General features: G+C 50.8%; 6 protein-coding genes across 6 annotated transcripts; 3 read left to right on the forward strand and 3 right to left on the reverse strand.

Moving 5' to 3' along the window:
• Positions 1–189: 189 nt before the first annotated feature.
• On the reverse strand, positions 190–1536 carry BDP81DRAFT_399958 (zinc carboxypeptidase; the record flags this gene model as incomplete). The annotated part of the gene is made up of 1 exon (XM_060588625.1): positions 190–1536. One exon carries the CDS (start codon positions 1534–1536, stop codon positions 190–192), a length of 1347 nt encoding a protein of 448 aa, XP_060438715.1.
• Positions 1537–4990: 3454 nt separating this feature from the next.
• Positions 4991–7148, forward strand: BDP81DRAFT_465791 (uncharacterized protein; the record flags this gene model as incomplete). Its single annotated transcript, XM_060594320.1, has 4 exons — positions 4991–5612; positions 5700–5905; positions 5955–6452; positions 6945–7148. 4 exons carry the CDS (start codon positions 4991–4993, stop codon positions 7146–7148), a joined length of 1530 nt encoding a protein of 509 aa, XP_060438716.1.
• A 1276-nt stretch (positions 7149–8424) lies between these two features.
• BDP81DRAFT_333667 (MFS general substrate transporter) lies at positions 8425–10123 on the reverse strand (the record flags this gene model as incomplete). The annotated part of the gene is made up of 4 exons (XM_060585689.1): positions 8425–8775; positions 8834–9599; positions 9655–9759; positions 9813–10123. 4 exons carry the CDS (start codon positions 10121–10123, stop codon positions 8425–8427), a joined length of 1533 nt encoding a protein of 510 aa, XP_060438717.1.
• A 901-nt stretch (positions 10124–11024) lies between these two features.
• BDP81DRAFT_465793 (putative acetylornithine deacetylase/Succinyl-diaminopimelate desuccinylase and related deacylase) lies at positions 11025–12239 on the forward strand (the record flags this gene model as incomplete). Its single annotated transcript, XM_060594321.1, has 1 exon — positions 11025–12239. One exon carries the CDS (start codon positions 11025–11027, stop codon positions 12237–12239), a length of 1215 nt encoding a protein of 404 aa, XP_060438718.1.
• Positions 12240–12737: 498 nt separating this feature from the next.
• Positions 12738–15103, forward strand: BDP81DRAFT_485287 (uncharacterized protein; the record flags this gene model as incomplete). Its single annotated transcript, XM_060595150.1, has 5 exons — positions 12738–13602; positions 13664–13862; positions 13929–14026; positions 14069–14775; positions 14828–15103. 5 exons carry the CDS (start codon positions 12738–12740, stop codon positions 14975–14977), a joined length of 2019 nt encoding a protein of 672 aa, XP_060438719.1. The 3' UTR covers positions 14978–15103.
• Positions 15104–15202: 99 nt separating this feature from the next.
• On the reverse strand, positions 15203–16059 carry BDP81DRAFT_399962 (O-methyltransferase; the record flags this gene model as incomplete). Its single annotated transcript, XM_060588626.1, has 3 exons — positions 15203–15232; positions 15286–15936; positions 16030–16059. The coding sequence occupies 3 exons, from the start codon at positions 16057–16059 to the stop codon at positions 15203–15205; spliced, it is 711 nt and encodes a 236-aa protein (XP_060438720.1).
• Between the last annotated feature and the right edge of the window lie 319 nt (positions 16060–16378).

Raw genomic sequence — 16378 nt, forward strand, 5'->3', positions numbered from 1 at the left:
AGTCTTCACGACGAATTTGTATTTCTAAGCAACAGGCACGTCTTTCTGACAAATGCCTCCGGGTCTATCTACTCCGGGACTCCTCCCGTTCCCCGGAAAGGTGGTCTAAATCTCATCCACTTGAGGTCCAAATTGGTATCCTTAACCGCTGAGATCCCTCTCCCCGCCGCGCTTCTAAGGCTTGCTTGCTCATGCTGTACAGGAAGCCGGTTGGCCAACGCCGGCATCAGACGCGGCGAGCAGGTACTCCATGAAGCCAGAGTTGGTCTCGAGCAGATTCAAGTTGTACTGGCTGGGCGTCGGGTAGAACGGGCAGTCCACCTCATCGTTACCAAACCCAAATTCGACCACGAAGCCGTGCATCTTGCCAAGTGAGGGGTCCGTAAAGTGGCGTGAGTAGGCGTAGTCGTCGCTCGCACCTGAAGTCGGGTACAGGTACGAGCTCTGCTCAACCTCGTAGTGGCGACCGGCGGCGGCGTCCATGGCGTTACCCATCCGCATCGCAGCGAACACCTTTTCCGACCAGTCGTCGCTGGGGATGTACTCGCCGTAGATGCCGTTGTTGGATGGCGTGTCCGGCATCAGACCGCGGACGGCGTCGTACGACTCGTTCATGAAGTTCATGTGCGGCTGTCGCAGCTGGTTCTCGTCGCTGCCCCAGTTGTACAGGACAACGCCGGTGTAGCTGTGGATATCGAGGAACCACTTGACGTTCTTGTGCTGGTCCATCACCCACTTGATGCTCTGCGTCTCGGGCTCCGAGAACGGGCTGGCGCCGTGGTACGTCTGGTCAGTCGGGTCTTCTGAAGCGACGTTGGGTCCCACGCTGGGGGCGAAGCTCTTCGGGAAGTCAAAGAGAAAGTCGAAGTTGCGGTTCAAGTCGATGCCAATAGCCTCGGGATTACCCCCCGAAGCGGCCGGGTTGCGGTTCTTACGCCAGCAGCTGTGTGTGGTCTGGTCGTATGCCACGCCGTCGGGGTTGCTCAGCGGCGTGAAGACGATGCCAGTCGACAGGGCACGCTTCACATCGTCGTTGGTGTACGTCCGGCCCCCATACGTCAACCCTTCACCGTGCTTGTTCGCGTACAGGAGGTCGGAGATGAAGTAGATAATATTATCCGACGAGCCGCGTTCGCGGGCGTGGATGGCGGCGTTGAAGTACACGTGGTGCGCGTCGCTGCAGTTCCCGCCTTCGCCGCCAATCTTGGCGCCGAAGAAGGAGGCATTCTGGTACGTCTTGTACGGCGACTCAAAGTACTCAATGTCGTACTCCTGGACGAGACCCTTGACGGCGCTCTTGATCTCTTCGACGTTGAGGAGGGAGGTGAGGTTCGTGCTGGCGGGCTGGGTGCCGAGACCGCGGGGGAACTTCTTGCCGCCGTCGAAGCGGTCGCCCGTGCCGATGGCGACGCCCGTGTTGTTGGGGCTCGTGGCCTGGCGGCGGGCGATGCGGCCGCCGGAGGCTTCTCCGGGGAGGAGACAGGCGTCGCCCATGAGGGCGAGCGAGAGGAGAGCGCAGGCTTGTGTAGTCTTCATTATCGTGTCGTTTACCGTGGGCAAACTGGCTCTAGGTGAGGAATTGTCGTCGATGAACAGCAGCAGGAGGAGGCCAAGGACGTCGGATTGGCGTCGTCCATGAGTGCGATTGACAACGACATCATATATGACAGAGGTGCCAAGAGCTCATCCTCATTCTCATTTGCCCTGCTCCGCCCAAATCACACTGTAAGCATGCGGTCAATTACTGCACAATGATGACTGCGAAGACGTTGATCAACGGGGTCCTGGGGTTAAATCTGGCATCCCCGCCTTGTGGCCCGCGGCCTGCGGCTTGCTTCATGGTGTTCCTCTCCGTTGGGGTCCTGCCTCCGCTTCGTATCCATGGTTGATAGATGAACTTGAGGAAGCTTGACAAGTTGATGCCTGTTAGCACAAATTCATAAATCCCGAGGTACAATCGATAGGGCAGCTGGCAATTAGAGAAGCCACTTACACTCAACCTTCTTCTATTAATGAAGGACTGATTGATCCAGTGCTGCAAAAGCTACTTATCTTCCACTCTCGATTATGGGCAGCAACGAATCAGGTCGCATAATGGAATTGGCTGGGTCAGATTGCTCTGCGCAGATTTTCTTTTCGAGCCAGTGGACTTACCGAGTGTCTTTCCGAGTCTTGGCAAGGTCCTTTTGCAGAAGACCAAGACGCGACTCAAGCAGGGGGTGCGTGCTTCGAGCCTTCAGGCTTCGGGATGGGTCGTTTGCTTGGTTTCTACTCGTCTGTGGACGTCAATCCCACCGGAGTAACCTTGAATTGCGGGTTGTTGATCCGGGCCCGGCTACTTATATCGTTCGCTAATTCTTCGTACCCATAAGATGTTGGAAATCCCGGTGATATGAGGGCTGGAGCAAGGTCTTCGCCCTTCGAGTCTCGACAGCGCAAGGGGCCATCCGTCGCGGGGAATCTTGACCCGATCTAGCATGTCAATGTACCCCCCTGAAGGCGGTCCGCTCTGATGTTTAATTCTGCCCAGTCACATCTTGGCTTCGTTCTTTAAGGGAATGGGTTACTTTGTATGCCCATGCTCGTGGCGGCCACGGCATTCATACGGGCACCGCTGACTTCTCTCCGTACAATTTATATACCGCCCCTAGGCCCCAGAGAACTCGGCTATTGAATCTAGACCATAGAGAGAGGGCATGTACTCCGTACTTAAGTCGAGATATCGGACTTGTCGCCTACCAGCCTGAAGGTGCGTCTGGGCTTTGTTGCGCGAAAGCTTAAGAGCTGGTTAACCCACTTCGAATAATTATCAAGATCAGTGGCAGCTTTTCCTCGTCTAGGTCAACCTTGAAGCTCGACTCTCTGCGATGTTATGAGTATCAACCAATAAATGACACGAGCCCTTTTGCTTTGCATGGGCATTATACTCCGTACTTGCCTTCAACTGGTGATCTTCAACATCCCTGCAGTATTTGGGACTTCATGAGTCTGTTTTATTAGCTGTCGACGCTTCTCCGGCCGTGCTGTAGTATGGGCCGTGAGTTTCTCAAGATACATTCTTCACGCACGATTTTGACGAGGACTCTTAACACGGATCGAAGGTCTTGCGGGTTTCTCTTCCTCTCAAAACCCCACAGGGTCGACCATCTCTCCATGATTTTCCAACAGTCCTTGGGCGGTGTCGAATTGAACTACAGAGTCGCGAGAACCGCCACTCTACCAACCGAGATGTCTTACTAGGGCTGCGAGCAGTCTGAACATGCGCAATAAGGTCGCAACATCCATAATTTCTCTGATGCGAGCATGGGCAATACTAGAAGTCACAGCAGCAGGCGAGCTCGGCGATGTTGAAGCCGCAGTTGAGGTGTCGTTACTGGGGAAATCTGTGGCACTGTGCTTGTTCAAGATTGGCGGAATACATCTTCATGCTTGCTTGTTACGGTGTGTGAAGTTCAAGGTGTGACTGATGGCGGTGCCAAGTACCAAAGTGTGTCTAGGTGCTTTGTGTATGTACCCTACGACTACTACTAAGTAGGCCGTTGCCTTGCTCAACAGCACCGCTCCCATGATCCGAGACTAGAAGTTGGTCCAATCATTCAATGCGCTGTCGAGAGTCTGGCGGCAGCCTGATACCCCGTGTGACGTAGTTTCAAGCTGCAATATTGAGGATCAGCATCTCTATCCTCATTTTGACATGTTGGTGGCTGGGGTGTAGCGTTTCAACGACTACCCAGGCTTCTCTTAGAAGTGAGACCGGCCTCTATAACAGTACCACACGGCGCAAACGGGAGACTACCTGTGATTTAAAATCTTGGTGGGACCCGGCAGTGTACTGACGAACTTTGATATCACCTGAAGGATCCGTGATCTTGGGGGGATCTTGAATCTCATCCATCGCGGAATCAGGCATACTGAACATCACACCAATCCATTCAAGGGCCTCATTTACTAAAGAAATTCCCTGAAATTATGCCTAATAAAAACAGGGATGCAATTCAGCTTGTAATCCGCCAGCTGCCGGCCTAGAACAAGGTAGGGCATAATCCAGTCCTGGCTTTCATATTTTGGCACATCCCGCTGTGCTGAGCATTGTAATCTGCCGTGCCTTGTCTACGAGAGATCTTCATGGTATCGGAACTTGTCAAGTCGGGGTGCTGACGCAGGGTGGAAGCTCTCAGAGGCCAACTGCAGTTAGGGGTAGAATGATGAATTACTGAAATCTGCTCCTCCCTCGACGTGTACTCCCTGCGCTGTATATATATCTGAACTGCTCCTTTGTTGCTTGGACTCCTTGCTACCTCTAACTAGCCCCTATCTGGGAGGGCTCTGACAGAACTGCTAAAAAGAGACTCTGGGTTATCGTATACAATTTAAGAAACCTTGCGCTCTGCAACAATGCGGGCCAAGAACACGGAATGGAACAGCATGGAATCCTCTCGTTCGTAGTGCCTTAGAGGCGAGTTTTCCGTGGTATTTTAACACAAGTTCCCGTCTCGCGTTATGGCTCGACCAGATCCACAAGTTCTTTACGCCTTGGATGTTTGGCAACATTCATACGGCGTAATCGAGAGGGCCTGTCGGAGTAAAATGGCGGGCCTGTTGATTTTGAAGTTAGACCTGCGGCACAGCACCCCACCCCGGCCGCGATATCCGATTCTACCGAGGCGAATATTTTGTTGGGAAAGGCCCTTCGCGTATTCCTTTACTTTCCCTCTCAAAGTACGCGAAGACGCGGCGGATCGAACTTCACTGCTCTCTTCGGCGACGTTCCAACACCACAAACTCGATCGGGAACTCCAGTATTGACGACTTGCCGGTGTGGCAGCGATGGGTCATGGCTTCCCTCTCACTACTGCCATTTTCATACGCTCAACTGCGAGTAGCCAGTCCCGGCATGTCACTTTTGCTGCTGCGTCAATCCTGGCTCAGATCTTCTCAAGCTTTGACATCAAAACGTCCGCGAACGTTCTCGAGTTCTGCAATTAGCAATATGAGACCCGACGTCGCTCTTTATAACGGGATAGCTCCCGACGGGACACTGCAATATTACACTACCACGCGGGGTGGTAGTAACGAGTTCCTCGTCCATGGCATCCGACACCACGAAAGTTTTGCCAAGTCGCCAGAAGTCAATGAGGTCTGCAAAGTTCATGACAGGCACGCAAGGGCCCGCAACGCGCGTCTCATTATGAGCAACATTATTCCAGACATGGCTTCCCAGGCAGTGATACCTTACTGCATTTGGTATCCCGATGTTGCCACGGAGGACACCTATCGAGAGCTTTTCTACCGTCACCCAGAAATGCGCTATCACATTGGACGAGCTTGTGCCGTTGCAGGATATCGGCAGCTTTATAACGAATTAGACCTACTACCGGATGTCTCCATTGCTGAGGAAGCTTGCGATAATGGTGCGCTCGATATTTTCGAGCACATTGTGAGCCAGCCTTTGAGATTTGCTGTCATGAACGACTATCAGCGATCTGTAGATCTGCAGAATCCACGACCAGGAGCTTGTCTCAATGGAGACACCGCTATACGATCTTCTCTGCAACGCCATCAGCCATCGAGAAAAGACGGAGGTGCCCCCGAGAAGGAACCCAATTTGAAAGGTTGGCCTTATCACTACTTTGATATTTAGGAGGACTCCAGCATCAGTACTTATACGTGGTCGGGGCCTGGTCTTTCGAAGTTACAAGGCGAGCACATCGACCTACTTCACAACCCTCTGCCAAGAGACTTGCCTCCTATCAACAAGGACATTTTGGTTCTCATGGCTGCGTGGGACGGCAATATTGATCGCTACGCTCGGCTCAGACGGCCAGTTACGGTCCCCAATGAGATCACGGCCTTTGTTCGTGGTGCCTACCATCACACACCATTTGCGCGATGGCTCGAAACATGCGTTGACGAGCTTTTCCCCCGTGAATATCAAAAAAAAACTTGTTAGGCAGGCATATCATGCGCGATTCATCATGAACGACGACCTATCCCGCATCGATAGCGAAGTCGACGGCGAAACGCTTCCGGAGTTCTTTTGGTGGCCTCACTCCCCACATGAGAACACCTTGCGCGAGCTGACATGGCGTCGACCTGACCTGAAACACCAGGTCACACTCGCATGCATAGCTGGAAACCACGAGGATATTTTTCACGAGCTCTCTGATGGGACGAAGCCAACACAAGAACAGTGGGAAGCCGCACTTCAATCTCGTCGGAAGTTCTATCTGGAGAATATCGAACGGCGTGCGAAGGAGGAAGATCTTGAATTCTGTGATAGATACGACTGGATACAAGAATACCTACGACCGACCAACGAGTTTTACAGGGGCTATGATGAGTTGGCAGTGATCAAAGAGATCTCCAATGAGCCCGATGATCACAGCGAAGACTGGGATGATTGGTACCAACCTGAAGATAATCTGTTCAATTATCACATGCATCTTCAGATGGTCAAATGGCAGCAATTTATCACTGCCACTGATAAAGCGAGACAAGGACTACCCAGTACCAGCAAAGCGTACGGTGGTCTGTATTCAACGATGGAGGATGAGGAACGGCGATTAGGACCACCTCCACACCCAAAACTTCCAAACTCGTTTCCACTTGCTCATGAGTTTGATGAGTAAGTGCATTGGCAGACTGTATTGAAGAAATGGAGATTCCAGTACGGACCACGGCAGTTATCTCTACGAAGCAGTATTTCAATCCGTTTATAAGTCTCACACGAACTTTCATACTCTATCTAATCTCCACTTGAAAGTGCTCAGGTTCCCTCAACTCTCCAAATCCACAAGCTTGTCGTAGAGATCGGTGAGTTCTCCATGGGTTGTTGCTTCTAAGAAAGAGTTGTCAGAAGAGGAATCCGCGCAGGAAAAGTTGGGGATTTCCAAATAGTAGCCCTCAAATGCACAGCCCGTTAACTGGATTTTGCAACCGCTCAGCTCGTCTCGAACAACCTGGACGACAGTGGACCAAGCACTCTCGCTCTGCATTATGTTGATGTTGTCCAAAGCCAGATCGTTCAAACTCGCACCATGCCGGCGCAACACATCTACCAGATCACCGCCTTCGCCTTCGAACCCTTGGAGGACCAAGGTTTTGAGGTTGGGAGCATGCAGCATGGAGAGATCCCAGAGGTTGATTGAGTTTGAATCCTCTAAGCCTCTATGAACCTTTATGGCAAGGTCGGAGACGGATGGGAATAGATGGACAAAGTCTGCAACATCCGAATCCCAGCCATTTGTCCCCAGCCCAGGCTCGATATCTTCCATATATTCGGATGAGAGCGAGAGATGCAATTTCGAAACAGAATGGAGGGCGCCAGGCGCTTGACTAGCCAATAGCTGTGGAATACACAGCGCGGTGTGGGGGATCGAACTTGGCATTCTAAACGGGGTAAACGGGAAATGGGCGAAGTCGATTTGCAGATGTTCGAGTGGTAGGCGGCTTCCTATGACTGATGAAAGCAATGCCGTGATTGCGCGCTTGGCAAAGACAACGCCGCTAGGTCTCAAGATCCATGGTTCAAGTTCGAAGCAGATCTCATTCTGCAATCTAGAAAGGCCCCAAGGTGGCGATTTGGGCTGACTGAGGCTGCATCCCCAATCCCCAATGAAAATCGTGCGGCAATTCATGAAGTTGGTCATGGCGGCAGTTAGGTAAGCGACGTCAAGGCCAGTAGAGGCCATGTCCGACTGGTCATTCAAACAGCGTTGATGCGCTTGCCAGTTCGGCCCAGGGTTTTCTTCCGTCTTGAACGTTGTGGAAGAGTCATTAAACATCAGTGTCTCCTGTTTTGTCGATATATGAGTAAGGTCAACGTGTAGGCAGTGAACAGCGGGGCCGAAAACAGCGTGACGGGAAATTTCAACCAGATTCTCGAGGCTCCGGCGTTCCGAAATGAAACATCTTGTGCTGAAGAAAATCTTCAAGAAGTGGCCGAAAGCCTCCATGTTGAATCGTTTGCATGTTTGTCGGAAATCCAAGAGACTGTCAGGCGAGATGTTGGAGGCAATCTGGTTTATCAGCTCCGGTGGAAGGTGATCGAGACATGGACGGATGGTCGCCATGGTGGACGGATGTGACTGAACTGTGGGTGAGAGCCACTTGGTCGACTGCGAGTCCGAGTGGTATGGATTTTAAGCTCTGATATTGAAGGGCAAGGGTGGACTATTGCTCGTGAGATGATTGATGTGTGGGTGGACGAAGGAAGACGACGCCAGATGAATCCTACAAGGTGGCAATTGACTGGCTGGCGGGCCGGAACACCTTCTCAATGGCAAATGAGAGCTCGGTAATCTTTCAGTGTGCAACACAATGAGATAAGACTGCCATGAACGTTTGAGATGAGGTCCAAGTCCGTGCAACTACAAATTGGACATCGTGCTCCCTAAGAGAAGTTGGGTGTCAAGTCATGAGACCTCAGAGAACGTATCTGAATTCAAGGTTCTCTAAGTCTGTTTTGTCGTGCATTCCAAGCCTCATCCCATCAACCTTCTCCTCCGCCCCATCCGCATTACCATACCTGCTATCCCGGCGCCTATTTTGCCAAGCCATGTACAGTCGCAAGGCAACCGCAGTTAAAAGCGCGGCGCAGAAACACACCAAAATGACCGCAATAGCAAGAACGTACTTTGGGGCGTCTTGACTGCGGAAAAAGAACGGCCCAGCAATATTTCCTGCAGCAAAGACCATGAGAAGCATTGTGTTGGTGAATGCCCGCTTGGTATGGCCTGCGACGTTTTGGCCGACAATGGTTAAGACAAATGGCCACTTCGAGGAGAGTATTAGTGTTGGATTTCCGCATGCGAGGGAGAGGCCAGACACTCACTGTTACTGCGTACGAGTTGATCAGCCAGTATGCAACTACGCGCCCGTACTTGTTTGCTCCCGTGTCCATAGTTGCATAGACGGCCGCGATTCCTGCGATCGCAGGCAGCAGAGGTATAATCATGCCCCAAGTCCGGAGATTTCCGTACTTGATTGAAATGGTTCCCCAAACAATCATACTACCGGCACTAACAACGGATGAAGGAAGGCCAATGAGCAGGGTTCGGAAAGCGTCGAAGCCAAACCCGGAGATGACAAGGCTTCCAAATGATGTGAGACCGCCGTTAGGAAGTTGAGTAAAGAGCACAAATGCCAATACCAACCAAGTCTTGACATCGATCACTGCGTGCCACATCTGGTAGTACTTCCATTCGTATCCCTTGATGCCAGTCATGTTCTGCGCAACACGCTGCACGGCAATGACTTGCTCCTCATGTGTGAGAAATTTAGCCTTGTTGGGGGTCTCCGGCATGAACGTAATCCAGAGGACCCCTACCAAAATACTGAGAATACCTAGGACGAGGAAGATGTACATCCAAGGTCTCAAGGCGGTGTTGGTGATGTGGCCCAGGCCGAAAGACAACAAGCTGCAAACAATGGAGAACGCCCCTTGCATAGCAGCCCATAGCATCGTACGCAAAACCTGTTCTTTCCGAGTGTACCAGATGGAGGTATACAACAAGATGCCGGGGGTAACCACCGATTCAGCTACCCCGAGGAGGAAACGGACAACCATCAAGCCAGCAAAGTTTCGCAAGCCAAGATGACTTTCCGACTGTCAGTGACACAACAATCAGTCTTTCAGGAAGGGTGAAGACTTACGCAAGCATTAACACACCCCAGATGATCACGGCAGAGCTGAGAATTCGGACTGTCTTATATCGCTGGAGCATGTAATTTGCAGGATATTGCGCCGCAAGATATCCGCTGTAGATGGTCAGCTTGCTCTTGAATCCACAAAGCTGGTCGTCATGACTAACAAGTAGAACATGGAGCTGGCCCAAGAATATTCATCTCCCACCAGACCAAGATCTTTGCGGAAGTCGAATAACACTGCCCATCCCATTGCAACTTTGTCGACGTAGTTGAGGCCATACAGCAAGCACATCAGTACTAAAAGGTGGTGATCAATCTTTCGCCGAACAGCATCGGCAATATCCTGCGGCACAGACTGCGCGATACCTTCCTCGAAGATATCGTAACCTTCATCGGCGACTTGCCCTTTGAGAGCGACCTCATGGTCGGTGGCATTGTCAGCCGCTGCTGGTGGTGCTTCGATGTTGTCACTCATCTTCGTAGGGTGAGCTTTGAGAATATGAGTTGAGCGCCGGGACCTTGGTTTTCAGCATCCGGCTCGGTGGTCTAATATCTCCACCAGAACTACCTATGGAGGGAGAAAGGTCTCCTTACCCATAGGCAATAATGCAGCATCCGAACACTTGGGAGTGATAGATGCACTGACTCGGCCTCTAAAAGCCGACGTCGCTATCAATTGTGGCACTTCGAGTAAGCTTGATTGAATGTCTCCACAACATGTAGATACCACAGTGCAGGTAGCCACTGATGACCTTTCAACCGGCGGAAATATGTTTGTCTCCTTTTTCCCTGCCGTAGACAATGTGCCGGTCAGCCGGACTTTAGCTATGGATCAAAGTGGCTGATAAGATGTGGCTACTTTTGCCGCCGGACAATCACTCCGGTCTTATTATGCCGACGCCTCAGGAAACTTGAGGGGTGCTGTATCGCGTCTCCGCCTGTGACTAGGACAAGATCTCCAAGAAAAAGACGGTGGACCTGGCTTCTGTCCACTTAAGAGCTTGACATGCAGGGTTTGTATCAACGTCTCCGCTTACCTCGTTTTTATGTGGATCGCCGGGGAAGCCAAAGCGGCCGATAAGACTCCGAACATCTCGCATCATACAAACTTGACACATGGATCGGACAAGCACACCGATCTATTTGCGAGTGGCTCTCGATAGCGTGATCTAATCCTTCGATCCTCAGAAGGAAAGGTCCAGTGAGTCGACTTTGGGCAACGTCCGAACCGAGGTTGCCGGCCTTCGCACGTCCCAAAATCGCCACTGACAGTCAGTGTTAGGTGCAACGCTTGCCCAAGGTCACGATCTATCAGTAACTCAATCTTTCGTCTTCGAGCAACTCCACTACGCAGCCAGAGAAACATTACCAAAACCATGCAAGTTCCAGACATTGACCAGGCTCATTGCCTTGCTTTCTTGTCAAGGCTCATTCAAATCAAGAGCTACTCGCAGACCGATGGCGAGCTAGAGGCAACGAATTTCATGGCCGAGCAGATGAAAAGAATTGGGCTGGACTCGAATATTTTTCAGTTCGATAATGGCCGTCGCCAGAATGCTGTAGGGGTATGGAAGGGTCATAATTCGTCAGCGAGCAACAGAACTCCAAGAACCCTTCTCTTCAACGGACATCTCGACACGAATCCTGTTTCAGAAGGTTGGACGATCGATCCTTGGGAGGGGAAGATTGACGAAGAATTCATATACGGTATTGGAGTCAGCAACATGAAGTCTGGCTGTGCTGCGTACTTTTGCGCCGTTGAAGCGTTGCTTAAGGCTGGCTGGCGACCTCGAGGGGACGTCGTCCTGACCTATGTGGTTGGAGAGCTCCAGGGAGGAGTTGGTACGATGGCTCTCATTGATCAGGGAAAGATCAATGCTGATTACTTTGTCAACTGCGAGCCATCGGACATACAAGCAGTTACAATGCACGCAGAAGCCCTGGTCTTCGAGATCGAACTTGTCGGAATCACTCGACATATGTCAGCTAAGGAGGAGGCGTCAGATGCGATCCTAGCGGCATGTGAGCTGATTCCCCAGATGGCAAAGATGAAATTTCGTGGGGCCAAGAGCAGTGAGCATGAAAAGTGCAACAGATGTTCAGTCGGCGTGGTGCATGGTGCCCTTGGGAAAGACTTGGTCGAATGGAGACCTGCGCAAGTAGCGGACGTATGCAAGCTTGCTGGGAGTGCGCGGTACGCTCCTGGCCAGACACAAGAAGGTGTTATGGCCGATATTCGCGAGCTGGTAAGCAAGGTGATTGGCAATTTTGCTGGCATGTCGGCTACTGTCAAGCAGCGATTTGAGCCTACAATGCCGGCCTTTGAGGTATCAAAAGACACGCGAATAGTGAGGGCCCTAAATAAGGCATATCGAGAAGTTCGCAACTACGAGCAGCCAACTGGTGTTCTTGCACCGACTTGCTTCTATGGATCTGATGCTGGCCATCTCTTCAAAGCCTTGGGAATGGAAGGCATTGTCTGTGGTCCTGGAGGGAAGTACAACACCAGACCGGACGAGAAAGTAGATATTCCGGACTATCTTGATTGTATCAGAATGTTCATGCGTCTTATAGTCGACATTTGTGGATAAACATAGACTGAATGACTATTGCATTCTTATAACCCGGTCGTGTATACCGTCAACCTCGTTCGGCGACATTCTGCAGGCAGTAAACAGAGCTTAGGCCGTAAATCAAACAGTTCATCACAGCATCAAGTTGAATGTGCCGTTACAGCACAGTGATACCAAGATAAAGGATATGGTCTCACCTCATCTCATCATCTAAGATTTGGCTGCGATTTCAACCTATCCAGGGAAGCCAGTTCCGTTCTTATCGCCGTCAGGATCTCGAAAACCCTGTAACCCCGCAATCGGCCGTGGGCCGAACGATGACATGAATAGTGCATTGATAGCACAAAAGCCCTGCCACACCGGCTTGGCGTTTGGCCTGGATCAACCTCTTACTTGGAGGCCTTGTCAATTTCTTTGAAAACAACAACGGTATAAGCAACACCTTAGCATTTGGACACATATATTGAGAACCAGCTTATGGAGATCAAGGTCTTACAGCATGAAGCTGAGAAGCTCATGCTTGAATCGCCTGACACTGCGAAACTCCGCCATTGGTCAAAGCTGTACAGTGCAGAACCCCACCTAGCCGGAGACCTTGCCCACGCGGAACTCATCCGAGATTTATGGATTTCCTATGGAATTCCAACTAAACTGGAAGAGTACGAGGTCCTCCAAAACTTTCCAAAGTCTCAAGCATTGCACCTTCTTGACCTCGATGGGCAGACAGCCTTTGAGGCTTCTCTGACGGAGGACGAGGTTCCCGAGGATCCGACATCGTCTCCTCGGAACGGCTTACCCGCCTTTCATGGCTTCAGCGCCAACGGCGAAGTCCGCGCCGAACTGGTGTACGCGAACTTCGGCGAGTTGAAAGACTTTGAGCTGCTCAAGTCGCATGGTATATCCGTGAAAGATAAGATCGTTATTTGCAAGTATGCCAAGGTCTTCAGAGGACTCAAGGTTAGAGCGGCCGAGCAGTTCGGAGCCGCCGCCGTCATTCTGTACAACGACCCCCAAGAGGATGGCGAATACACCGTTGAGAACGGCTATCAACACTATCCTCACGGCCCAGCGAGGCACCCCAAGACGATTCAGAGGGGCAGCGTCGATTTCTTCTCCGTAGCTGTCGGAGACCCAACGACACCCGGATACCCCAGCTTGCCAGACACCGATGTTGAGCGACAGGATCCTAGTTACGCAACTCCAAAGATACCATCACTGCCAATTTCCTACGCCGATGCCATTCCTTTCCTTCAAGCGTTGAACGGCCATGGATTGGGACCTAGTCATATAGGTGGTGATGATGGTGACTGGAAAGGGTGTCTTGCGGCAGTAGACTACTGTACCGGCCCCAGCCAAGCCAAAGTCTTTCTATCAAATCAGAGTGAGCGATTCTAATCACAACGCACTCAGAAGACCGACCAATTTTCTTACCATTGTCACAGGCACTTACAGATATGCCCCGATTTACAACGTCATCGGAACCATACGTGGGACTACTGAAGAGAGCATCATTCTTGGCAACCACCATGATTCTTGGTGTTGTGGGGCTATTGACCCTGTGAGTGGAACGGCAGCCATGAACGAGGTCGCTAGAGCTCTGGGTGATTTATGCTCAAAAGGGTGGAAACCATACAGGAGAATGTAAGCAATACGATGTTACGGTTGCAAGTTTCAGCCCTTGAGGATTGTCTCTGATCTGTGATGCAGTACACTAGCAAACTGGGACAACGAAGAATACGGCCTAGTCGGCTCTACCGAATGGGGCGAACACCACCAGGATGACTTGAGCAAGAATTGTGTTGCCTGTAAGTCTGACATTTTGTCTGAAATACGATGAAAGACTTGAGCTAATACCTGCCCGGACCTTAATGTTGACGAGTCAACCAATGGTGGCACGATCCTTGGCGCGACTGGGAGCCCTCTTCTTGCAAGTGTACTTCGTGATGTTACCCGCATGATCAAATCTCCGGTCAACGAGAATCAAACAGTCTATGATGACTTGCTGAGCGATCAGAAGCGAGCCAATCCAGAGCAGATGGCCCCAAGTCTCGACCTCATGGGCACAGGAAGTGACTACACGGTATTCTTCGATCATCTTGGTATTCCATCCGTTGACCTGCTCTTCAATCGACAGGGGAAGGGCGTGTATCCTTATCACTCCAACTATGACAGTTACTACTGGGTCGAGAACTTTGGAGATGTAGGCTTCAAGAAGCACCTCGCCATGACTCAACTCTGGGGTTTGCTGACGGTACGACTTGCTGGTCTGGGTAACATTGCGTTCGAGGCAGCGGAGTACCCTAGAATCCTCGCCCATAACTTGGAGAAGCTCCGGGCCAAGTATGATGATGTGCTCAGCTTTTCTGCTCTCAGCGAAGCCATCGCACAATTTCAGGACGCCGCATCCCGTCTAGACGCAAGATCGCCCCTCCGAGCCGCTCCGGGAAGTATGCAAGTCGACAAGCAAGTCAACAAAGCCTATCTTCGTCTCGAGCGACATTTTCTTTTGCCAAAGAATGCTGGGCTGCCTGGCCGGGAGTGGTATCGGCATGTTGTGAGTTTGAAGTATGAGGCCCCGGCTTATCATCGTTCTAACATTTCGGCAGATCTTTGCACCTGGATTGTGGTACGGCTATGACGGAGTGATCTTTCCTGGAGTTATTGAATGCTTGGGAGATGGAAATATCGAAGGTGCTGCTGAGTGGCTTGAAAAGATAGTCGCCGCTATCCATAGAGCAACTTACAGCTTACTTTAGAACTGTGGAAAACGTACTGTTGATTTGAAACATCTCAATACAGCATTGGTGGAACATTTTACACGCAAAACTCCCATCCAGACTAGCAGGCTTGGAGTGAAGAACACTTTGAATATTAAAACCGTGTATTATTCCACTGAAACCTCCATCGACACATTCCAAAGAGAAAAGCAACTTCGAGGCACCCTGAGCTTTCCAGGAATGAAGACAACCAAGAACTAGCAATTAAATAACGGTAGTGACCTCCAGAGCTCTCTGTGCACTCTGTCAGCAGGTGACTGTAATTGAGATTCTTTGGTATCACTTACTGGCCCGTTTGAAATACTTGAGTTGGGTACGAGGTGAGTTTTGCTTTGATATCGTGTGGTTCCAGCTTGTTCATCCATGTTGCCTCTGACATACTCCAGATACTTGGGCGCGCCAGGAATGTCGGTATTGTCTGCCATTACTACTGATCCCTTGTGGAGAACTCCAAGTTCCTCGCAGAGTTTCAAATCTGTAAGATAAATGTCTTCCCAGTGATCGAAGAAAACAGCATCAACACTCTCGGGCTCGATATCTCCGTTATTCACGAGGTCTTTCAACGACTCTGCTCCTGGCCCGTCAATGACGGTGACGATATCGCTCATACCAGCCAGTTTCACAATGTCTCGTGCAATCTCTGCTAGTTCGGGGTCGAGCTCAAAGCTGTAAACGCAAATGCCGCTGTTGTTGTCGGGGTAAAATTCTTTCAGCATAGCGCCCCATGCTACAGTCGAGTTGCCAACGAAACTTCCAAACTCGACTATCATCTTTGGCTTTGGGCTCATGTCGGCGAGAGCGGCTCGGGCCAGGTTCATCTTGTTTTCACGGAAGATCATAGGTAGCTTCTCGGTGTTGGCAAAGTCCTCTATGGCTCGCACGAGTTCCCATGGGTTCTCTTTGAATTTCTCTGCAGGTAGAGCGGAAACATGTTCATGCTAAAAAAGAAAATAGCGCGAGCCTTGCAGAACGATTAGAACTGAGTCAGGAAGTCATCAGCATGTTTCCCCCCAGAATGCCGTGCAACTTACATCTTTGATGTCGTGATAGGGATGGGTCATTTTTCCAAATCTATTCAGGCAAAAAATCCGTTCGAGTATGCAGCCTAAGTACAATGCTGCATTTCAAATTGAGACAAAAGTAAGGCCTTTTTATTCTACCTAAAGTAAGCATGCTACACAACTATTCCGAACAGCCCCACAAACAGTAGTAGTCAAGTTCACTTCAGAGCGGGGCAATTCCGAACGCCCAAACGTAAAGTAACCATAATTACAGTGTGTCATCTGAACTTTTATTGGATGAATCGCTATAATATCGTGCTGTGCGTTGCAAGTGACGCATATTGACGCGGTGCGCTTATGCCCATACGAGAGCCTCATT

The sequence above is a fragment of the Colletotrichum phormii genome (assembly GCF_030913505.1).
Source record: "Colletotrichum phormii strain CBS 102054 chromosome Unknown BDP81scaffold_33, whole genome shotgun sequence".
Taxonomy (NCBI): Eukaryota; Fungi; Ascomycota; class Sordariomycetes; order Glomerellales; family Glomerellaceae; genus Colletotrichum; species Colletotrichum phormii.